The sequence below is a fragment of the Delphinus delphis genome, chromosome 20, assembly GCF_949987515.2.
Source record: "Delphinus delphis chromosome 20, mDelDel1.2, whole genome shotgun sequence".
NCBI classification, from domain to species: Eukaryota; Metazoa; Chordata; class Mammalia; order Artiodactyla; family Delphinidae; genus Delphinus; species Delphinus delphis.
The window spans coordinates 8,244,920-8,269,144 of NC_082702.1; the positions used below are offsets into that span (position 1 = coordinate 8,244,920).

General features: G+C 48.8%; 1 protein-coding gene across 2 annotated transcripts in view; it reads left to right on the forward strand.

Moving 5' to 3' along the window:
• The first annotated feature begins 471 nt into the window (after nt 1-471).
• The window catches only part of LIG1 (DNA ligase 1), a 41,786-nt gene continuing 18,032 nt past the window's right edge, over nt 472-24,225 (forward strand). Inside the window, exons 1-9 of one of the 2 annotated variants that reach the window (XM_060000911.2) lie at nt 472-577; nt 10,011-10,081; nt 12,594-12,683; nt 15,123-15,261; nt 16,403-16,529; nt 18,300-18,410; nt 20,146-20,253; nt 21,531-21,647; nt 21,855-21,930. In XM_060000911.2, coding sequence (XP_059856894.1) covers nt 10,065-10,081; nt 12,594-12,683; nt 15,123-15,261; nt 16,403-16,529; nt 18,300-18,410; nt 20,146-20,253; nt 21,531-21,647; nt 21,855-21,930 — 785 coding nt within the window. In that variant the 5' untranslated portion in view covers nt 472-577; nt 10,011-10,064. The remainder of the gene's footprint in view (nt 578-10,010; nt 10,082-12,593; nt 12,684-15,122; nt 15,262-16,402; nt 16,530-18,299; nt 18,411-20,145; nt 20,254-21,530; nt 21,648-21,854; nt 21,931-24,225) is intronic. The other variant, XM_060000912.2, reaches the window with a different exon arrangement.

The window sequence follows — 24,225 nt, forward strand, 5'->3', positions numbered from 1 at the left end:
CAGCCCTGCCTGCCTTGGCACCTCCCATCCCGGCTGTCCCACCCAGCTGTGCCTCTCCCCTCCCCCAGATGTGCACCCTTCCCGCCCCTCCCCACTCACCTACCCGCCCCGGAGCGGCGTCCACATCCCACAATGCCCCGCGCCGAGGCCCGGCCCGGCCCTTGCTCCCGGGATGCCCCGCGCGGCCTCCCGCCTCTCTTCCCGCCGTGCGTCGCGCAGCGGCTTCCACCGAATCTCCCTTTTCCCGCCGGTCGCTCCGCAGACCCCCCCAGCCACACCCACTCATCCAGAGCAACAGAAGGCTCGGGGCTGTTTCCCATCGTGCTCTGCGGGAGGGCTTGCCCCACTTTACCCTCTTTACTGGCACTCTCACGTCTTGGAGACTACAACTCCCAGCGTTCTCCGTGTGGCGGCGGCGCGGACGTCGCCCGGCCCCGCCCCTCGGCTCGGCCCCGCCCCCGCCCCCGCCCGCCGAAGTCTGCGCGCGAAGTCCGTGGCGCGAATTTGGGACTGCAGTGTATCGCCGAGCGGTTCCGGTTGTGACGCTCAGGACAACGGCGCGCGGGCTCGGCGCGAGGCAAGTGGCGCCGGCCGTGAGGGCCTTTAGGGTTGGGGAACGGCGTGCGTGTCGTAAACTCGGGGCTTGTGCCTTCGCCTGGTCGGCTGCAGAGAGTGGACGTAGGGGTCGCTGAGGCAGTGGGGAGCGCGCTGCGGAGGGGAGAGCGCGGGCAGCAGGCCGCTGGAGGGGGCGGGGCTGCGTCCGCTGGAGGTTCAGGGCCGGGTAGAAGGTAGACGAGGGCCGAAACCCTTGTACGGGACAGGGTCTGAAGAGAGGCCTGGAGGGGCGGGACTACCTGGAAGGGGCGTGGTTATACAGGGATGAGGGGCGGGGAAAAGGCTGTCGGTGGGCGAGGCCATCCGGAAGTTGGACGGGTCGGGGGAGGTGGGCCCACCTGGAAGGGGGTGGGGCTAGGGAAAAGTTTAACAGTGGGCGGGGCCGGGGAAAGGTTGAAGGAGAGGGGTCAGCTTTAAGGGGTGAGCCCAGGTAGATGGAGGTGAGGCCAGAGGAAATCATTGGTAAGAGCTAGGCTTAGGCAAAGGCCTTATGAAAGGTCTCGAACCTTCTGGACGGGGGGAGCTCTGGCCTTGTGTATGCCTGATGAGGGGGCAGGGCCAAGGGAAGAGCAGTGAAGGGGCGGCTGGACAGCGAGGAGGAGGCCAAGGCCTGGGAGGGGGTGGGGCCATAGTGGAGGTTAGCTGAAAGGTCTGGGCTAATTGTTACCTGAGATGGTGGAGGGAGGGCCAGAAGAGCTTGGGGAGGGAAGAGAGAAGGATCTTGAGGCCCTTAAGTGAGGGGGTAGCTTCAAGGGTAAGGGGGAGGGTATTTGGGAGGAAGAGGGGGCGTTTGGAAAGGAGAACTGGCATCTGAAAGCTGAGGAGAATCAGTGAGGGGAGCCAGCAGAAAATGGGATTAAGGCCATCACTCCTTGGCCACCATCCCCTTTTCAGCCCGTTTGAATCTCTGAATTATTAGGCAGCCTGAGAAGAAGGCACGAGGAAAAGGCAAGAAGGACGTGTTAAGTAAGACCTCCTTAATTTCATCTTATCTTAGGATTCTTTGGGAGCTCGGTAGGCCTGCAGATTTTCCCCCTCCATTCCCAGGATTCTGATTCAGTAGGTCTGGGAGTGCGGTGGGTATATTTTAAACGTGAATCCCTGGGGGTTCTCAGAACTGGCACCCCTCGTTTATAGTATCCGTCATTGACCAGCTGTGTGGCCCTGGACAAGGCAGTTTCCCTCTCCTGTCTCAGCTTCCTGAGTTGTCTTTTGGGGGAATGCTGAGCTGTTTTAAACCTCAGAGCAGGAGGGAGAGTAGCATATTTACGGGAAAGGTGGAAAATATTTCACAGGGGTCGGGTGAGGATAGGGGACAGGTCAGGAAATGTGAGCTTTTACTAAATAGAAGAAATGCAGACTTGAGCCTTCAGGCCTGTCATCCTCAGACTGTTCACCCCTAAACACCCTTTTACATCCCCCTTGTTACCATGGTCTCCAGGTTTGAAAGATCTTGCTTATAAACTGTAAATTCTTCAGTAATGTTTTTGTTATCCCAGTTTTTAGTAATCAAAGGAGTGTGTGTGGGCCAGTGCATTCAGTGCCAGCACTGTTTTAGGTCCCGTGGCCATATCGTTGAACAAATAGACAAAATCCCTACCTTTATGGAACTTACATTTGAGCCCTGCACTGCTTAAAACAGTAGCCATTAGCCACGTGTAGCTATTGAATTTTTTTTATGAGTAGGTATTACTTTTATTATTTTTAATTTAATTTTTATTTTATACTGGGGTATAGCTGATTTATAATATTGTGTTTGTTGCAGGTGTACAGCAAAGTGATCCAGTTATACATATATCCATTCTTTTTCAGAGTCTTTTCCCATATAGATTATTACAGAATAGTGAGTAGAGTTCCCTGTGCTATACAGTAGGTCCTTGTTGATTATCTATTTTATACATAGCAGTAGCTATTGAAATTCAAGTTAATTAGAAACAAATGAAAAACTCAGTGCCTCAGTCGCACTAGCTGCCTTTCAAATGCTCCGAAGCCACATATGGCTAGAGCTCCCTTTCTGGACAATGCGGATAGAGAACAATTTCTGTCAGGCAGAAAGTCCTGTTTGAAGCACTGCTCTAGAGGGTGAAACAAATTCTAATTTATAAGGTCAGGTTGTGCTATGTGCTGTGAAGAAAAAGAGGGAGGGGACAGTACAACAGGCCAGGGGTGGCGGTAGCCGGACCTGAATCATTGGTAACTCCACTGATTTTTTTTATAATAATAAAAAAAACTACATATAGTAAAATTTACTCTTTTCGGTGTATAGTTCTGTTAATTTTGAAACATTTAGAGTTATGTCACCACCACCACAATCAAGGTACAGAACCGTTCCATCACCCCTAAAAATGATTCTGGGGCTCCCTTTAAGCCCTCCGTCTGGCAACCACTGATTCCTCTCCATTCCTGTAGTGTATCAGTAGATCACTCCTTTTTATTGCCGAGTAAGCATAAACAAAGTTTAGAATATTCTACAATGGAACACTAGCCAGCAATTAAACGCATTGGATGATGTACAACAATTTGTTCATCCATTCACCCACTGAAGGACATTTGGGTTTTTTTTTACAGTTTTTGGCGATTATAAACAGACTGTTACTGTAAACATTAGGTTACAGGTTTTTGTGTGAACGTAGGATTTCACTGGGTAGATACCCAGAAGTGGGATTGCCGGGTCAATATGGTAAATGTATGCTTAACGGTTTGAGAAACTGCCAAACTTTTCCAAAAGTGACTGGACCGTTTTGCCTTCCCACCAGAAATATATGAGAGTTCCAGTTGCTCCGCATCTTCCCCAGCCCTTGGTATTGTCACTTGTTTGATAATTAAATAATAGGTATGTAGTGGACACCAAGGTTTTTGACCTGTGCAGCTGGGTGAAAAAAGCTACCAGTGCTGAGACGGAGAACATTGGTTGGAGGAGGGATAAAAGTGTGTGTATGCGTGTGTGTGTGTCTTTTCTAAGAGTTTGGATTTGGTCCCATTGAGTCTGAGATTTTGGTTAGAAATCCAGATGGAGATAGCAGCACAGAAAACTAGAAATATGAGTCCTTGAGTTTAGAGGGGAAGTCACAGCTAGAGGTAGACATTTTGGGGTCGTCATCATCCCAGAGTATGTTTAAGCCATCAAACTGGTTAAGGTCTCCAACGGAGTGGGTGTAAATAGGACAGAGAGGAGGAATTGGGCCTTGGGCACTGCAACCGTTAGAAAGTGAGTTGCTACATTTTCTGTTGCTGCTGTAACATATTACCAGGAAGTGAGTGGCTTAAAACAGCACACATTTTAATTCTCCTACAGTTTCCGAGGCCAGAAGTCTAAAATTGTTTTCCCTAAAATCGAGGTGTTGGCAGGGCTACATACCTTCTGGGGGCTTTAGGGAAAATCATTTCCTTGCTTTTTCCAGCTTTTAGAGGCCACCTGCATTCCTTGACTCGTGGCCCCTTCCTCCATCTTCAAAGCCAGCAAGGTAGCATCTCCAATCTCTGACTCTAAGCCCCTCCTTCCACTTACAAGGATCACTTGTCATCTTTTTTTTTTTTTTTGCGGTACGCGGCCGTCTCACTGCTGCGGCCTCTCCCGTTGCGGAGCACAGGCTCCAGGCGCGCAGGCTCAGTGGCCATGGCTCACGGGCCCAGCCACTCCGCGGCATGTGGGATCTTCCCGGACCGGGGCACGAACCCGTGTCCCCTGCATTGGCAGGCGGACCCTCAACCACTGCGCCACCAGGGAAGCCCCATTTGTAAGTGATAACACTGGGCCCACCTGTATAATCCACAGTACTCTCCCCACCTCAGAACGCTTAATCACATCTGCAGTCTCTTGCCACGTAAGGTAACATATCCACAGGTCCAGGATTAGCGCGGGGACATCTTTGGGGGCACTTACTCTTCTCCCCGCAGTGGCTAAGGAAGACCCCTCACAGGAATCCAGGAAATAGTAGACACTGAGGTGAGGGTGTGGTTTGAAGGAAGAATTTCAGTGGAGCAAGGAGTCAGATGTTTCTAATGCTGCTTATGGGCCAAGATGAGGAACAAGAAATGACTTTCGGATTTAGCAGCCCAGAGGTCCTCGGTCCCCTTGATGAGCAAGGTCCAGCTGAGTGATGTGGGAAAACTTAAAGGTTCAAGCGGGGATGGGAGGAGAGACACTGGAGGTGGTGCCTTGGGACAGTTCTTTCTATGACTTCTCTGAAAAGGGGAGCAGAGAAATGGGGCGATAGCTGCTAGGAGCACGTGGGGTCAAGAGAGGGATTTTTGTTTGTTTAGGTAGGAGGAGTCACAGCAGAATTGTAAACCGATAGGGATGGTCTAGTAGAGAAAAGTCGATAATGCAGGAGAGAAGGGAGAGGCGTGCTGGAGCATGGGGTTTGAGGAGGTGAGAGGGCATAAGATCTGGTGCGCAGGTCGAGGGTTTGGCCTTCAGTGAGGGCACAGCTGGGTGGTCTCAGTACCGACAGCTGGGAGTCGGAGCGCCTGCGCGCAGGCGCAGTTGCGGAGGCAGATAAGGTGGTGGGAACTTGTCTTTCTCCCGATTGCTGCCATTTCCTCCGACGAGGAGGAGAGTGGACGCGGTGCTGGCGGCTGGAGAAGCTAGTGTGAAGTACGGTCTGGGAGAGCAGGAGGGTTGAAGGGTCTGGGGGAATGGAGAGAATTGGACCGCAGTCCGAAGGACCCCTGGGGACCAGTCCAGGTCCGTTCTGCGGGCGCAGGCACAGGGTAGGTGGAAAGTTGGCTGGAATCAGCAGCTTTGGGGTTTTGCACGGTGAGACGGAGGGCGGGAGTTAAGAGCAAGAGAGCGACGAAAGACGGTAATGGTGCACCGGAATCCACCCGAGTCAAGGCAGGAAGGGGGAACGTGATGCGGAAGGAAAGTGAAGAGGAGGATTGACTGGTTTGTAGACTTAGGGAAGGACTGGGAAACTTATGGAGTTGGGTTCCTAAAGGAAGTTGGCTGGCAATTTAGGGGTGGTGGTTGGAGAATAAATAGGCTGTTTGAGATATAAATCAGCATATAAATGGTATGTAACGCCAGGGCCCTGAGCCCTGAGCTTCGAATCAAGAAATTGGGTTTTAGTCGAGTTCGTTAATTCGTTTGTTTGTTCGTTCCTTCCTTCATTTTTTCCAGTCTCCTTGTTGGAGTGCTGAGTCCTATTTCATCCTTATTTACTTTGAACATTTTTTTTTTTGGCCGCGCCGGCGTGTGGGGATCTTAGTTCCCTCACCAGGGATCGAACCCCTTGCTCCCTGCATTGTTAGCGCGGAGCACTAACCACTGGACCACCAGGGACGTCCCGTACTTTGCAGATCTTTGACAGTGGGGCCTGTGAGGTTTTTCAAGAGCAGGGACTGGGTTTCCTTTCCTGTATTGTCCCAGAGACTGAAAGTCTTGGGAGCCCTGCAGTGACTTCTGTGTGAGGCTCTGTTCTTCCTTGTGTGGAAGTGAATTTAGGGGCTCCCTGGCTGGTTGGGAAGAAAAGATCTTGACTTTGACAGATAATTCATGTCCAGGATAGATTAGAACTTTCTCAAGTGAGGGACTCGTACCAATACTAGTGTTTTTTGAGGGGGAAAGGGGCTGGGTTATTCACTACCTTATTGATTTTCATGAATTCTGAGCTTTGGGCTGTATACGCAAATTATATTTTTATTCCCAATTTTAGGTTACTTTTTCGCCTTTGACTCATAAAAACTTTCAGACAGAAAAGTAGAGCAACTAGAATAATACGCCACCACCTCGATTTTACAGCTGTTAACATTTTGCTATGTTTGCACCGTCTGATTTTCTGAATAAAAAAATTTAACGTTTATTGTAGAAGTTTCAAACATACACAAAAGTAGAGAGTAGTGTCATGAATCCCTGTGTACCCATTACCCAGCCCCAGGAATTATCAGAATAGTTCATTCTTATTTCGTCTATATGCTCCTTAATTCCCCCCAAAAACCCTGAATTATTTTAAAGCAAACTTCAGGCATTTGCTGAAATATTTGAACTAGTTTACAGACATCATGACATTTTGTCCCTGTTTATTTCAGCATGCTTCTTTAAGCAGTAAAGGCTTTTTCTGATTTGAGTTTCACACATTAAAAAATTAACAGAAGTACTTAAGGAAACTGGAAGTGGTGTGTGGGTATGACATTAAATAACACTAACGCTCATAAGGAGAAAGTTAATCCCTTTATATTCTCTTTCAGTTTGTCTTAGAAAGGTGCCTTTCACAGCCCCCTCCAGCACTTGGCTAGTTAGCGCTTTGAACAAAGAGAAAGCAGCAGGTCTGGGCTCAGAGCCTCCAGCAGCCAGTGCTTTGAACTACAACCTAATCATCTGGTTTTGTTCTTTTTATTTTTGCGGCTGTCTCCTATTTGTGGCAGGCGTTGCTGTTCTGCCTGTGGGAGTGACAGAAATGGGAGTGCAGGGTGCCTAGGATCTGGAGCCAGGGTGTCTGAATTTGGATCCCCCGTTTGCTGCTCACGAGCTCTGTGATTCAGGACAAGTGATTTAACCTTTCTGTGCCTCACTTTTCTCATCGGTGACATGGGGATAACAGTTGGAAATGCTTGAGTGGGTGGTTGGGTAGTATGGGGTCACATTATCGTTGGTACAGTTGTTATCTCAACAGCCCCCAGATCTAGGGCCACCTCCATCTCCCTCGATCCCAATATGGAGGGACCCCTTCCTTCCTCACCCTCAGAATGTTAGTGGTTAAGGACACGGACTCTGGAGCCAGATGACTGGCTTTGGATCCTGGCTCTGCGACTCATTAGGCTGTGTGGCCTTGAGCAGGTTACTCGACCTCTCTGTGCTTCTGTCACCTCATTTGTAAAATCAGGACAATGATGAATTGTAATAGCTTTTGCATGAATTAATTCATATAAAGTTTTGGAAGAGTGCCTACCGCCCACTAAGCACCCCAGTTCATAAGAAGTTGATTCTTTGACAGAAAAAATAATTCAGTGAAAAAAAATCCAGGGTTTTCCTAGATATGGTGGAAATTGCCAAGGTGGTATGAAGAATGTCTGAAGGTTGGGAAATAATTTTTGGAGGAGATGGGAGTGAACCAGGCACAGCCCCATGGCTCCGGAGCCCCACATCTGTTTGGAAAGTTAAACTGAACGTAATCTGGGGACCACGGGGTGGATGCAATAAATGTGATGAGAGAAGTACTAATTAACCACCGTGAGAGGCCAGGAAAGTGAGCTGCTCTTCCAGCAGGTGCCCCCGGGAGGCTTCCTGGCAGCCTATCAGCTCGGAGCTGGGCCAAAGGGGACTGGCCCTGGGTGGGGGGGCGGGCAGGGCCTCACCAGAGGGAAGAGCCAGTGGGGGGCTGAGAAAGAGAATTAGAAAAGTTATCTGGGGCTTAGATTTACTATTTTAAAAAAAAGTCAAACAGGTAATAAATATGTATGGTTCAAAATAAAATCAGGACAGAGGTACACAGTGACCAGTTCGGCTCACAGCCCGTCACCTTGTCGGCCCCAGCCACTTCTGTTGCTTTCTTGGTTATCTTTCCAGAGTTTCTGATTGGCTGAAATAAGCAGTACTAACGAATATGTATATTCTTATTTTCCCTTGTCTTGCAAAATCAATAGCATATTGTATCCACTGTTCTGCCTCCTTTATTATTTATTATTAGTTAAAATGTTACTAGATCTAGGCCTTCTTTCTATAGCAGTAATAGTGCCTTCATTCTATTTTGTTTTTTACTTTTTATTTTGAAATAATTAGAGACTCACAGGAAGTTGTAAAAATAGTACACCCATCTTCCCCCAGAGGTGACATCATTTTTTTTTAAATTTATTTTTAATTTTATTTTTGGCTGCATTGGGTCTTCATTGCTGCACGTGGGCTTTCTCTAGTTGTGGCGAGCGGGGGCTACTCTTTGTTGCAGTGCGCGGGCTTCTCATTGCAGTGGCTTCTCTTGTTGTAGAGCACAGGCTGTAGGCGCACGGGCTTCAGTAGTTGTGGCTTGCGGGCTCAGTAGTTGTGATGCACGGACTTAGTTGCTCCGTGGCATGTGGGATCTTCTGGGACCAGGGCTCAAACCCGTGTCCCCTGCATTGGCAGGCGGATTCTTAACCACTGCACCACCAGGGAAGCCCGTGACAGCTTATATTAGTGTAATCCAGTATTAAAACCAGGAAATTAGCCTTGGACAGTACTGTTAGCTGGATTCTAGCCCGTGTTCAGTTTTTACATGCGCTCCTGTGTGTGTGTGACTGTCTCTGTCTATGCAGTTTGATCCCATGCAGAGATCTGTGGACGCACCACCACAATTGAGATACAGAACAGTGCCGTCTCCCCAGAGGAACTCCCTATGCTACCTACCCCTTCACAGCCCCCGCCCCCTGGCAATTGCTCATCTCCATGTGAGTTTTGTCCTTTGGAGAATGTCATGTAAATGGAATCATCCAGTCCGCACCCTTTTGAGATTGGTGTGCCCCCCACGAGGGTCTTAACAGTATACCTTAGAAACAGCTCAACAGCTGATTTATTTAGCCCTGTGGGTATGATTTGATGAACTGCCATGTCTCACAGCCATTGTAGCATATTATATAATCAATGCAAAAATTTTTTTCACTAACCTGAAAATTTAGCTAAAAAAAAAAACCCAACTGAACAAAACCTTTTGGTCTTCAGTATGTCATTGTATTAGACAAAAAGCAGGCTCCATACGGTAAAGGAAGCGCCTGTTCTCTGACTCAGACCCCTTTTCTTCACTAATAAATCTCACCAGCAAATCATTTTGGTCTGTAAAAACTGGAGTTTCTTCTTGATGGGGAAACTCATGTTTCTGATTTTGTGGGTTTTTTTTCTTTCGGAAAAGAAGTGTCAATGTAAATAATTGAGAAACGATCTATAATGGGAATAGAAAAAAAAGAGTTTTATTCGAGCCAAACGGAGGACTGTAGTTCAGGAGACAGCCTCTCAGTTCTGAGGAACTGCTCCAGAGAAGCATGGTTTTCAGCACAGTTTTATATCTTGTTAGAACAAAGAACGTACATCAAACACGACTGGGAGTACATTCCTTCAAGGTTTCAAAAAGAGGGAAAAAAAAGATTAGCATGCAGACACAGTGAGTCAGTATGGCCGTGGCAGCTGGGAAGGGAACCTTGTCTTTGAAGGGCTACTAGCCCGGCTGTCATAGGAAGGGAGACATTTATCCCTATCTTCAGAGTGGACGTTCTTTATTTCTGGTAAATGCATTCTCTTCTTTAGTTGGTTAAAGCAGCTGCACGTTGTACGTTTGACAGGCCATATGATGGGCTGTTCAGTGAGTGTCAAGTTCAAGCCAGGTGATGTAGATTTCAGGGTGATTTCCCCAAACCTCAGTGTGTGGAAGTTTCTGTTTTGATCCCTGCACAATCAGTATCCTCACCAAGTATTTGGATGTCTACTTCAGGAACTGCCCACTGGAGAAGAGGAGGACAGGGGAGGGGAGGATTCTGACGCCATCATGCAGCGAAGTATTATGTAAGTACCCTCCCCACACCCCTGCCCCTGCCACCGGCTTACATACTCCAAGTTCTCTGCTCCCCTCTCTGACTCTGCGCCTTATCTTAGAAGAACTCGGGTTAGTCTTCACGTAGGGATTTCCAGGAGTTGAGCAGTACGGAAAGTGGGAAAGGGGATCAGAAAAATAGGTAGTGTAGTAACCAGAATTTTTAGTTGCAAGGTTCAGAGACCCTGACCCCTGGTTCTCAATCGGGGGCAGTTTTGTCCCCCAGGGAACAACAGACATTTTTGGTTGTCACCACCTGGGGGGAGAGGGAATTTCCCACTAGCATCTAGTGGATAAAGGCCAGGCAGGCTGCTAAACATCCTACAATGCCCCGGGTAGCCCTCCACAACGAAGAGTGATCTGGCCTGAAATGCCGGTAATGCCCGGCTTGAGGAACCCGGTACTCAGTTAGGCTGGCTTCAGGAAAAACAGAAAAGGAATTCTTTGGCTTGTGTAGTGGAAACTTGGCTTTTTAAAAAATTAATTAATTAATTAATTAATTTTTGGCTGTGTTGGGTCTTCGTTTCTGTGTGAGGGCTTTCTCCAGTTGCGGCGAGCGGGGACCACTCCTCATCGCAGTGCGTAGGCCTCTCACTGTCACTGCCTCTCTTGTTGCGGAGCACAGGCTCCAGACGCGCAGGCTCAGGAGTTGTGGCTCACGGGCCTAGTTGCTCCGCAGCATGTGGGATCCTCCGGGACCAGTGCTTAAACCCGTGTCCCCTGCATTGGCAGGCAGATTCTCAACCACTGTGCCACCAGGGAAGCCCGAAACTTGGCTTTAATAGTCAGATCCAGTTGTCCAGACTTTCTCACTGGGACTCTGTCTCCATCGTTCAGCTCTGCTTTCTTGGATGTTGTATCACTCTGGCAGGCTGTCTTCCTTAGGCTTTTAGTACCCTAGAGCCAGCAATCCTGGTGGAAAGAGGTGGTCTCTCTCCCAGCTGTCACAACAATATCTAGAGTTAAGTTTCATTGGCCCACCTTGGGCCGCATGCCGGTCCCTGAGCCAGCCACTGTCGTAGCCCCAGGGATGCAGGGCCTTGAGTGGCCAGGCCCAGGGCCTGTGCCCTGGTTGTGGGTGAAAGGGCAGACCCACGCGAACCATAGGGACTGAGAGAATGTGGGGGAACGGGCATCACAAGAAAAACGTGGAGGGCTATTCCCAGAAGGAGGGGATGGATTCTAGACAGATCCAGACCTGGATGTCACCCACAGAGACCTGGGAGTTGGTGGCTTACACAGATCCTACGCTGCATTTTTCTCAGGTGATGAGAAATCTGGGGACAGTCTCTCCTGGGATGATAGCACTTTTGATTGCTTTCTGTCACCTTGCTTTATTTTATTTTATTTTTAAATTTTTTCCTTTTTTGGCCGTGCCGTGTGGCATGTGGGATCTTAGTTCCCTGACCAGGGATCAAACCCATGCCCCCAGCATTGGGAGCGCAGAATGTTAACCACTGGACCATCAAGGAAGTCCCTATTTTATTTTTTAAAGATTAAGTAAACTTTTAATTTTGGAATTATTTTAGACGTACCAGCAAGTTGTAAAGTTGTACAGAGAGTCCCTGTACACCCTTCACCCAGTTTCCGTTGTTGACACTTTACATCACTGTGGTCCACTGGTCACAATAAGGAACCAACAGGGATACATTCCTTTTAACTAAGCTCCAGACTTCATTTGCATTTCACCAGTTTATCTGTTAATGTCCTTTTCTGTTCCAGGATCTGATTTGGAGCCATGTTGCATTTAGCTGTCATGCCTCGTCTGGGTGACAGTTTCTCAGGCTTTCTTTGTCATGACACCTGTAGCCTTACCCCCGGTTTGGTTTGTCCGATATTCTCATAGCCTGGGGTTTTGGGCACTGAGGTGAGGTGCCCTCTCATTGCCTCATATTGGGGGTGCACGACGTCCCCAAGACATCGTAGGCAATGTTAACCTTCCTCTCTTGGCCAGGTCCCTGCGCCGTCAAGCCCCTGTTTTTCCCCTCTCAGTACTCTGCTCTCTGGGGCAAGCCACTCAGCCGCATCAGGCTCAGGTAGAGGGGAGGGCACCTTTATCTTTTTCAGAGCACGTAACGCCTTTGGACATTTTATATTTACCTCTTTGCTAATGTCTGCCTACCGCACTAGAGTGTCAGCCCCTCCAGGGCAGGGGCATATGTGTCTGGGTCACTGCCCTGCCCCTAGCTTCCAAGGACAGGCCTTGGCACGTAGTAAGTGCATAGTTAATCCCTGTGGAATGGAAATCGGGGTGTGTCCTGTCTCAGGTGAGTGGCAAGTTGGGGCAGAAAAATAAGCAGAGCGTTGCCTCCTCCATCTGATAAGCCTCAGTTTTCCTTATTGGTCTAAGGGGGTTGTTTGAAGCCTTCTGTTGCGTCCTGGGACAGGGACGGGCATCGGAAGCTGTGGAATGTGGTGTGTGTTAGCGGGGTTATTGGTTCTGTTATCATTCACTTTTCCGCACCCCACCCTCTGCTCCTCCAGGTCATTTTTCCAGCCCAAGAAAGAGGGCAAAGTGAAGAAGCCAGAGAAGGAGATATCCAACAGCACCAGAGAAACAGAGTCCCCTCCAAAGTACGTTCTGGGGCTGGGATGTGGTGAATCTGTTCCTTTTATCAGTCAGGACCTGGCTCAGAATATCTCAGGGCCCCACAGGGAAATTTTTGACTCCGGTAACTGGACAAGCCAAAGGTAGGGTCATCTTCAGGCACAGCTGGATCCAGGGCCTCAGAGTTGTCTTCAGGGCTCCGTCCCAGTGTCTTGACTTCATTCTGGAGCAGACTGCATGAGGCAGAGACCCTGCCACTGGCCGCATCTAAATAGAAGAGAACAATGTTCTTTCCTCCAGCGTCCTTGTCACAGATTCTCGGGAAGACCCTGCCCCTGGACCGGTCAGCTTTCCAAAGCATGCACTCAGGGTAGATTTAGCTCACATCCCCAGTTTGGGAGCCTGGGCAAGTAACTTCACTTCCTGTACCTGTTTCCTCACGGGTAGCAGGGTATCATGATCTATGTCAGGCTTTCTGTGTGGGTTTGATGCATAACACACTAACGACTTACAGAACAGTGCCTGGTTCATAAAAGACGCTCAGTCAGTGGTAAGAATGAGGTCATAATTTATCAACACTCTCGACTTTTAGATCTGCCCCTTTTGTGTTTGCACTGCTATATATACACACTTATTGTGTGTGGTTTTATTTTCTGTGACATGTTTTAATGTCTTGAAAAATAGAGATCATACTGCGTGTATGGTTCCTGAACTTGCTTTCTTCAGTGACAGTATGACTTAGAGATTTTTTCCACTCCTGAACACAAAGGACCCTCGGATCCCTTTTACCTTCTGCTCTGTGTTCCATTTTATGGATGTGCTGTAGAAATTATTTAACGTCCCCCTAGCGATGGGTATTTAGGTTGTTTCCACTTTTTGGCTGAAACAGTCCATGCTGCAGTTTAGTCTGTATGTGTGACTTCTTGGGCACACGTGCAGATTTTTTTTTCTAGCATAGATACCCACATGTGGAATTACACATGGTAATTATTAATACATCAGCTCAGAAGTAGGTAAATAAAAATTTGAAGTGCTTCCAGTTTTACTCTCCAGAGAAACTACTATTACCAATCTGAGGTATATCCTTCCATACCTTTTTTCTATGCGTAAAAACATACGTGCGCCTAATACAGTTAGTTACGACACATAGTAGGTGCTCAATAGGGAACTGCTGAATGAATAAGTGTTTCTCACACTTATATGTTGGATGGCAGGGACTCTCATTTTGGTCACTGTTATATCTCAAGTAGCTGGCACATGCCTGACATACAACAGATAATAATACACATTTTTAATTTATTTTTAAATAGGAAAAGCAGGATTATTCTGTATGCAAGTTGCAGGTACATATGGGCAAACATGTATCTTTTACATTCATGGAATCATACTGTATAGATTCATTTAGTCAACAAATATCTACTGAGAATCTACTATGTGCCGGGCACCTAGACTCTGTGGGTTTAGCAGTGAATAAAATCAACAGCAACTCCTCTCACAGATTTGACAGTCTGCTTTCTCTCCCCACAAAAAAAAGTCTTAGAGCCATCCACTTCATCTGATCTCACTTTATTCTCTTTAATGTTCCATGACAAGAGCGTGCCATCATTGACCTAAGTAGGGAGGTGTTTGTGTACATCTTGGTCTTTGTCCAGACCGTGAGCTTTATGAGTACAGAAACCGGTAGGAATCAGCTGTGTTCTCAGCCCCTTAAGTGACTTCCATCAGCAGGCATATTGGTTGTATTTTGACGGCCGTGTCTGTGTTCCTCACCAGACTGGGAGTGCCTCAGAGCTGGTGTTAGGGGAGTCGTTGGGCTGCTTTACCAGTAACCAAAGTCATGGTGACTTGGTTAAAGTTAAAATTGCCTCTTTCTCACTTGAAAGATTCTGAGCTGTTTAAGCAGTTTGGGGCAGCTAGGTGACTCTGTACCACTTGGTGGTACTGGGACCCAGGTTCTTTCTCTCCCTCTCTCTCTGCTATGTCCTGCCTTCACCTGCATTGTCAAAGGGGGTCAGCAAGTCGAAGTTCTAGGGATAAGAGAGCAGTGAGGACAAGCAGTCAGGAGCAGGTTGCAGGCGTCAACATCCTATTGGTCAGAACTCATCACATGGCCATACCTGGCTGCAGGGGAGGCTGGGAAATGTAGTCCCTACCTAGGGGACTCGGGCTTGCATGACTGAAAGAGCGTCTCCAAAGGGATGTTGGAGGCCAGTCTCCGCCCTCAGTAGGGACTTCACGTGCTCCTCAGCACCACCCATCACAGGGTGGGCACACAGGAGGCCTCCAGAGAGCGGGATGGGTGGATGCGTGACTAAGAGTATATGCTGAGGAGGCCCCTAGAAAATGTTCATTGAGTGCTTGAAAGGCAAGGAGGGGAATGAAACATAATGAAGGGGCTGGAGAATTTGGGAGTAGCATCCCCACTCTATCTGCTGGAATAAAACCTCCATTTTCTCATCCTCCAGGGTGGCGCTGAAGGAGCGGAATAGAGTGGTACCTGAGGGCGACTCTCCAGTGAAGAGGCCAGGGAGGAAGATGGCCCGGGTCCTGGGCAGCGAAGGGGAGGACGAGGAGGAGGAAGCCCCCAAGCCCCCCAAAATCCAGGTAGGGCCCCAGCAGCCTGCCCACATTTACCAGAAGAAACCATCATTCCCAGTGGCCTTTGGAGCTGAGTGCAGTGGCTGCTCAGGAGAATTCTGGAGATGATGCCCCAGCGGGGGAGGAGTGGAGTGGTCCTGCCTGGTCTCTGTGCTCCTAACCCCGCCTCTGCCGGGCGGCTGGGCTCGGCTCCCTGGCCTGGGGTGCCTGGGCAGCCTCAGCTGGCACGAGCAGCTCCCGATAGATAGCCCTCACCTCATAGGGTGGCTGTGAAGGTGCAGTGAGTCGATTCACATACGGATCAGAGAAGAACGCCTGCTACAGAGGAAGGGCTCGGAAATCCGTCCAATCTCTCCTGTTGTGGGAGGGCTTTCTATCTTCAAGTGCATCGGCTCACTTGCTCCTCTCATTTAAGTCATTTCATGCCTGTTGGCTGCTCTGAGGATAACGTCTGAAGTGCAGCACTTCTCAGTCTGTCGATGGTGAAGTGAGCTCCTGTCTCCCCCCTGCTCAAACCCCCTGGCGTTGCCAGCTCAGGCCAAAGCTGGTTCTTACAGAGCCTCCAAGGCCCCTCAGAAGCTGCTTCTTCCTTGTCATCTTCGTCTTTTCCTCAGCTAACTCTGCCCCAGGGTGCTTCTATACTGTTGCTTGCCATCCCTAGATGCCCTTGTCCAAGTGAATGCCCACATTCAGCCAGTGGGAAGAGCAGGGCACTCCACTTGCCTTTAGGTGAATGTTATTTGAACCAGTGGACCTGTATATCCTTACATTGCATTGTGTAGACCTGGGGCTTCTGACCACACCTAGATGTAAGGGAGGCTGGGAAGTGTAGTCCTCGGGCTCCTGAGCACACCTAGCTGCAAGGGATCCTGGGAAGTATAGTTTTTAGTTGGGCTGTATTATGCCTAGCTAAAAATCAAAGATTCTGTTACTTTAGAAAAAAAAGAATTGTTATTGGGGTCCATAATAGGGACAGTCTGGGACCATGAAACTACGCAGGATGGTGGAGGGATGGCCCAGGTAAGAGGGGATGAGGCCTAAGTGGGGCTGAGTCCCTCTGTACTCTCAAGTGCTTGGAAAATGACGTAGCTGGGTGCTCCCTCCTTCCTCCTCTCACTCAGGAATTGCTCTTTCTCTCCCCTTCCAGAAGCATGCTCCAGATTCCCCACAAGTCTCCCCTCCCAGTCCTGGCACACCGCCTGAGAGCAGCCCTTCCCACTCTAGCACCTCTCCCACGGTCGTCTCCCCGTCAGGGATCCCGAAGCGTCGCACGGGTAAGGACCCCCTGGCCTCGCCCTTTCAGTTGCCTGTCTTTGTCCACACTTGGATTTCTGCATCATTCAGCCATCCTCGTGACAGCCCCGATTTTAGCGTTGTGGTTAAGAGCACGGCTCCACCATCCACTGGCTGTGTGACCTTGGGCAAATGACTTCCCTTCTCTGGGCTTTATCCCTAAAACGACTGATAATTACAGTACCTCCCACCCAGAGATGTTGGGAGGATTAAAAGTGAATACGTGTAAGGGCCTGGAACTGGGCCCAGCCTACAGTAAGCGCTCAGTAAATGCAGGTTATTGTCACTGTGATGTGTGCAGTGCTGGAGGCCACACAGCTCACTGTGGGAGCCCAGGGGAGGGCCCCTGACTCAAGGGAGACTTCTAGGAGAGAGCTTAACCAAGCTGAGCCCTGAGGGACAGAAGAGGAGTGAGAAGGGACTGAGGAGGGGAAAAGGCCTTGGGGGCACTGATGGTAGGTGTGTTGGTGCTCAGAGCGTGGGGTTGGGGACAACGAGCAATGAGACTAGAGAAGGTCCATGGAAAGCCCGTCTGAGGAGCGGCGCCTCTGTCGCCAGGGGGGTTGGGAAGATTTTTACACAGGGGAGGGACAGGGGAGAGACCCCCCACATGTCGCAGGGTGATACGGCCTGCTGAGATCCTGAACCGTGGTGATTGAGGAACTAAAATTTTTTTAAAATTTTTATTGGAGTATAATTGATTTACAGTATTGTTAGTTTTTGCTGTACAGCAAAGTGAATCAGTTATACATATACGTATATTCACCCATTTTTAGACTCTTTTCCTGTGTAGGTCATTACAGAGTATTGAGTAGAGTTCCCTGTGCTGTACAGTAGAGGAACTGAATTTTTAATGCTACTTTAATTCAATTTAAATTGGAAAGCTGACTCTAGTTTCAATTATTGAAGCCTTGCAATAATTCGATCAACTCGGATATGTGACGCCACTTTCTCAACGGTAAATTCCATGAAATTTAAACACATCGAGTATTTCTGATGAAAATTTAGTGCCCAATTGAGATGTGCTTTTAAGTGCATCGGATTTTGAAGACTTAGCATAGAAAAAGGAATGTTACTCATTTCTTTTAATATTCAAAACATGTTGGAATCATCATATTTTGGATTTATTGGGTTAAGTAAACGATATTGTTCAAACAATTCTCCTGGTTCTTTTTCCTTTTCTCAGTGTAGCCACTAGAAAGTTAAAGATGATGTACGTGGCTCACTGCATATTTCCACTGGTGGTGCTGGTATAAGGAAGAATAGTGGTAACGCCGGATGCTAGGGGAGCTCTGGATTGAGGGCCCGAGGAGGCGCCATCTGGCCTGAGTCTTGGAAGATGGGTTAGGGTTGGCTGTGCTGAGAATGGGCGGTTGGGAAGGGTTGCAGCCAGGACAGCCCGTGCAAAGGCCTCCAGGTGGGAACAGCACGGCACACGGGGGAATCCCATCCATCTCGGCGTCTCTGGGCAATAAGGTGTAATTTGGGGAGCAGGAAGGGTTTGAGGATAGTGTGTGGTGAGAGGTGAGGCAGAGAGGAGGGTGGCTGTTGGCTCCTAAGATGAAGGAACCTGCTCGGGGTCACACAGCCAGGAAGCAGGAGCGGCCTGCACGGCAGCCGTGGCTGTGGGCAGGCGGAGGAGGGCAGGGGCCCAGAGCCTTCTCAGGGCCCCATCATCGCGGGGTCTGAGCTCACCGGGGTGGGGCAGGCGGGCCGGCAAGGAGGCCACACTGAGCCCTTTGCCTTCCCAGCCCGGAAGCAGCTTTCCAAACGGACATTTCAGGATGTCCTGCAAGAGCAGGGCAAGGACGAGGACGGAGGAACCAAGAAGAAGAGGAAGAAGGAGGAGGAGGAGGAAGAAGGTAAGGCCCTGGGGTTGGGGACTGACTCTGTGTGCGTGTCTGTGTGTGTGTGTGTGTGTGTGTGTGTGTGTGAGAGAGAGAGAGAGAGAGAGAGAGAGAGAGAGAGAGAAAGTGTGATCTGGAGGGGCAGGGGCCTGTGGGACTGACTGTGTGTGTGTGTGTGTGTGTGTGTGTGAGAGAGAGAGAGAGAGAGAGAAAGTGTGATCTGGAGGGGCAGGGGCCTGTGGGACTGACTGCGTGTGTGTGTGTGTGTGTGCGCGCGTGTGTGCGCAAGTGTGATCTGGAGGGGCGGGGGCCTGTCTGAGAGGGCAGGCTGTGAGGACCCCACTGATTTGACACCTCTGTCCAAGAATCCACACGAGTCCGTCAGAATCCCACAGCCCCACCTGGGGAATTTTGTCATGAAAACATTCTGGAATACATTCGTTTGGCCATCTTAATTCAGTACGAATTCATATGCAGCTTCTCATTTTTCTCTTCTATTTTTATGTTTCTCATATGGAATATATTTTCCTCTAAATGGTTTGTTTTTTGTTGTAAATCTTACCAGAAAGCAGAGAGGTTCGCAAACTTCCAGGGCCCATGGTGCCTTAGCAACTTTTTCACGGTGCCTCAAGGCCAATACCTTTACTGTTCGGTTTGTTAAGTTGTTATGTCTGAACAACTATTTATTTATGTTCTAGCAACTTGGGCATTTGAGAAAATAATACATATAACGTTGAAAGGAAAAACAATATTTAATTTCACTGTTAAATAATCATAATTAGTTACTAATTGTGATGTCTCCTGGGCACTGCACAATTGCTCAGACTTTGGAATCCGGTTGAACACTGCCACTTTCCTTGGTGATTTTTGTGCAGTACTTGGTTTTTATCACACCACCAGTGAGTACCCAGCCTTGCAGAAAGCTAACGTCAGGAATTGCCAAGAATGTGATCTAATACTGACAAGCAAAATACCCTGAGCTAGTAGGTCATACGGTGTCCAGCAGATGTCACCAATTTCCCTTGAAAATGTAAAGTGTCCTCCGTGGGAAACACAACCATAAAGACCTGATCCATCGATCATTTGGGGCCTGTACGAGATTATAATAATCGTAGCCTTTGCCACTGTCAATGTGTTTGTTTAATAAAAGGTCCTTATTAGGTTTATCTTTCCCAGGGAAGATCTGAGTTTGGTGGAGATTTGATTTCCAGTTGGCAATTTTTAGTCAGTAACAAATTTTACTATAAATCATGCAGTTTTAGCCATTGTCTGTGTCTGGGGATTTTGGGGGGTGAGGTGGGGCTTCTTTCTACTGAGGCAGATTTTTCCCAAGTTAGTTGATGCAGTTTTTATTATTACCCTGGAGGTGGATTTTTTTTTTTTCCCAGTCAGCTTAAAAAAAAAAACAACACCTTTATTTTTATCTCTAACAAGTCACTGTTGGCATTTTGAACCCTTTCCAGTTCTATTTTGCAGTGAATAATTCTAAAATAATGGTTTGTAAGAAAAGACTGGCCCACTCTGTTTCTTAGCTGCCCAGGTGAGCATCGGGGTTGGTTTCCCTCAAGGGCCCTGCCTGGTTCAGGGCTGACCAGGAGCGGGCTCTCACACCTCTCGACACTTCACAGATGTTCAGTCAGCACAGCAAAGAAAAAACGGGGGCAGAGTGTCTTGGGAATCGAAATGCCCTTTTTGGGGAGTGGTCATAGTGACTTTTTGCCATCTGGCTTTTTTTTTAATCGGTCCTCAGAATTAGAGACACCGACAGAAAGCCTCACAGAGCCTGAAGGGGGCAACAAGAAGGAAGCAGAAGAAGGGGACCAGCCCAGGTCACCCCCTGAGCCCCTGAAGACCTCCAGTGAGTTTCTGGTCCTCTTCCTCCCTGAAGCCCCACCTCTCTGGTTTTGGGGGTCAGATGTCTTTGGAGGACAGTTAATTTAAGGCTCAGATGAGATAAGACTTAAATAAGATTCTCCAGTGTGTTGTCTAAATGCAAATTCTAGGGGAAATTATAGGTTCTATTGCTATTATTATTATTTTTTTAAATATTTATTTATTTATTTGGCTGCGCTGGGTCTTAGTTGTGGCATGCAGGATCTTCATTGCCGAGTGCAGGATCTTTTAGTTGCATCATGCAGGATCTAGTTTAGTTCCCTGACCAGGGATCGAACCCGGGTCCCCTGAGTTGGGAGTGCAGAGTCTTAACCATTGGACCATCAGGGAAGTCTGCTATTATTATTTTTATTGTTATTTTTTTCCTCTGTGCATGTGAGGAAAAAAAGAGCCAGTCATCCTCCAACAAAATATCTTTCAGAGGGCTTCCCTGGTGGCGCAGTGGTTGAGAGTCCACCTGCCGATGCAGGGGACGCGGGTTCGTGCCCCGGTCCGGGAAGATCCCACATGCCACGGAGCGGCTGGACCCGTGAGCCATGGCCGCTGAGCCTGCGCGTCCGGAGCCTGTGTTCCGCAACGGGAGAGACCACAACAGTGAGAGGCCCGCGTACCGCAAAAAAAAAAAAAAAAATCTTTCAGAAATTGTAGGCAGTGTATGTTATTAATTGAGCAATAATTTAAAATTTTTTTAATTAAAAAAAATTTTTTTGGCCACACCACACGGCATGTGGGATCTTAGTTCCCCAACCAGGGATCGAACCTGCTCCTCCTGCGGTAGAAGTGCAGAATCCTAACCACTGGACCACCAGGGAAGTCCTGAGCAATAATTTTTTAAGTTAGGTAACCAGGGTGAGTTACAAGATTTTAGAGGTTAAAGTTACCCCCCAGGCCATAGAACAGCTCCTGCAGGGAGGTGTCCAGAAGACTCCCATGGCAGAAAGAACGCTGTGGGGATATTTTTAGGATGCAGGATCGTATCTGATTTTCTGCACCTGCAGAAGTGGGAATATTTTCTTCTTATCGTACCGAGATTTTTTCCCCACCATCCGTAAGTCTCCAATCTCAGGCCAGATGCTAGAATTCCACTAGTTAGTCCTAAAGCATCAGGCCTGAGAGGCTCCAAAATGAAACTATGGAAAGGAAAGGGGCAGAATTGATTATGTCTTCCATCTTCAGGGTCAGAATGACCTTGAGGTTAAAAAAATAGTTTGCATCACCATCTGACCTCTCTCGCTTTCAAAGCAAAGCCCCCAACAGAAAGCGTTTCAGAGCCCAAGGTGGCCGTGAAGCAGGGACCACAGGAGGACGGCCAGGCTAAGCCTCCCCCCAAAGCTCCCAAGACGCTCAGCAGTTTCTTCTGTGAGTTTCTCCCCCCTCACCTTGCAGGGTTGCACCGGGGAGAGGCGGGTGGATCTTTCTCCAGAAAGTACGGCCTTCCCGCGGGTTAGAAAGCCTAACTTGGTTAGAAAGTGTAACTCGCCTCTCGCAATGCTGGCTGGAGAGTGGTTGGCAGGCAGGGGCTGTCAGAAGGAGAAAGGACCCACCATTTCCCTGCTTCATTCCCAGCTCCCCGGAAGCCAGCGATCAAACAAGAAGCAAAAGAAGAGGGACCCAGCGCTCTAGGAAAGGACGAGACCAAGGGGTGAGTCAGGATCTATTGTAGAGATGACAGCAGATTAAACAGAATAAGGCAGTGAGTCCAAGATCTCTCTGACCTGATTGTAGGTAGGCCTCCGAAAATGAGACCGGTAGTCACCAAACATTCTTTCAGCCTTAAAATTTTGTGATTAGGGTTTAATTATTCTAATAAAAATTTTGGGGGGATTCTTAATGGCAATTTTGTACCCCAGTTGAGACCTGATTACTGAGATTAAATGGCCCCATTTCAGCATGTGACTGCACTGTAGGAACGGCCGGCTCCTTTTCTTGGACGCCTACTATGTGTCAGATCCGGTGCTAAAGGTTTCTGTTACGCCTTTTTACTTCATCTCTGCAGTAGTCCTGCAGAGGAAGCAGGTATTTTAGCCATTGCACAGACATTGAGACTAGTAGCCCAGAGAAGTTAGGTCATCTTCCCTGGGTCACACAGGGAGGCGGGGGTAGGGCCAGGCCTGAAACCTGGGTCCACTTGGTTCCTAAGCCTGGCCTCTTCTTCAGCACTGCCCCATCTTGCCTTCTGGGCCTGTGTCCATGCTTAGGTTATTTATAAATAAGTTTCTCTAACAAAATCATTGTCTGACATGAAGTTTTATGTCCTGATTTTTATTTCATGTGATACTATGATCGTTTTCTGTTTTGTTTTTAATTAATTAATTAATTTATATTTAGTTCTGGCTGCATTGGGTCTGCGTTGCTGCGTGTGGGCTTTCTCTAGTTGCTGTGAGCGGGGGCTACTCTTCATTGCGGTGTGCGGGCTTCTATTGCGGTGGCTTCTCTTGTTGGGGAGCACAGGCTCTAGGCGCGCAGGCTTCAGTAGTTGTGGCACGTGGGCTCAGTAGTTGTGTCTCACGGGCTCTAGAGCACAGGTTCAGTAGTTGTGGCGCATGGGCTTAGTTGCTCCGCGGCATGTGGGATCTTCCTGGACCAGGGCTTGAACCCGTGTCCCCTGCGTTGGCAGGCGGATTCTCAGCCCCTGCGCCACCAGGGATGCCCTGTGATGGTTTTGCTTATGCCATATTCCCAGTTTGATCGCTGATGGCTGCCTCCAGGAGACAAACTTTCAGGGCCTCCAATTTCCTTGCTTTTAAAATGGGGGCTTATCAGTGGCAAAAACACACTCTCTTATCCACTGTTAACGGTGTGCCAGGCAGCAGGCAGTGTGCCTTCCATATCCTAATGCAGCGAAGCCTCACAGCGACTTTGCGCGTCGTTTCTGTTGATATCCCCATTTCACAGGTGAGAAAAGTGAGGCTTGGAGGCAGGACAGTATTGTGGAGAGGTTAGAAATCCCAGCTCTACCTTTGTCAGCTGTGTGACCTTGCCAAGTGGCTTAGCCTTTCTGGGCCAGTTTCCTCCTGAGGGTTTGGAGCATTTAGACTCGGGCCTGGCCATGCGCAAGCTCAGCAAGCTGTGGCTGCTATTATTGTCGCTATTGTTATTGTTACTAATTTTGATTGCCTTGCTGAGGTCGCAGACGGGGTGTATGGTGGAGCTGGGATTTGAACCAGGCAGTGTGGCTGTAGAATTTCTTACCCACCGCGCTCTGCCGTCTCTCATTGTAATGATAGGAAGGACCAGGAGGGCCACCACTTACCAAACGCTGAGTCCTTACAGCTCACTGAGCACGCTCTGTCCAGCTCAGCCATCTTCAGCCCTGTCTGTGCATCAGGATCAGCTGAAGAGCTGAAAAAAATCTGAAGTCTTCTCCCTCGCCCTTCTGTCCCCCCACATTCGGTAGAGGAAGAGGCCTGAGGCTGGGGAGTCAGTGTTGTTCTAAAAATGCTCCCCACAGAGTGCACCAAGGAGTGGGAACCCTCACCATAATTTCTTCCTTAACCTCATGACAACGTGTCAGGGTAGGGACTCCTGGTGGCTCCATCGTATAGATGGAGACACTGTGGTTCAGAGAGGGAAGCTGCTTCCTCACCACGACACAGCTGGTCAGTGATGGAGCAGGGATTTTAACCCAAATGAGCGTGACTGCGGTGGCTCTATTGGGGTCAGTATGAGGCATTTCTAGAGGCATGTATAATGTAGAGGTTTAGAACAGTCTCTGGAACTGTGCTGCTTACTAGCTGTGTGACCTCAGGTGAGCTACTTAACCACTCTGTGCCCAGTTTCCTTATCTGGATATGGAGGGTAGAAGAGTCCCTGCCCACAGGGCTGATTGCTAGCAGATGTAGTGCTCTTAACACGGTGCCTGGCTCTTTGTGGCACCCAGGGACTGTACCCTCCTCCTGCTGTTCCAGCCAGAGTGTGAGGGAGGGATTGGCCGAGA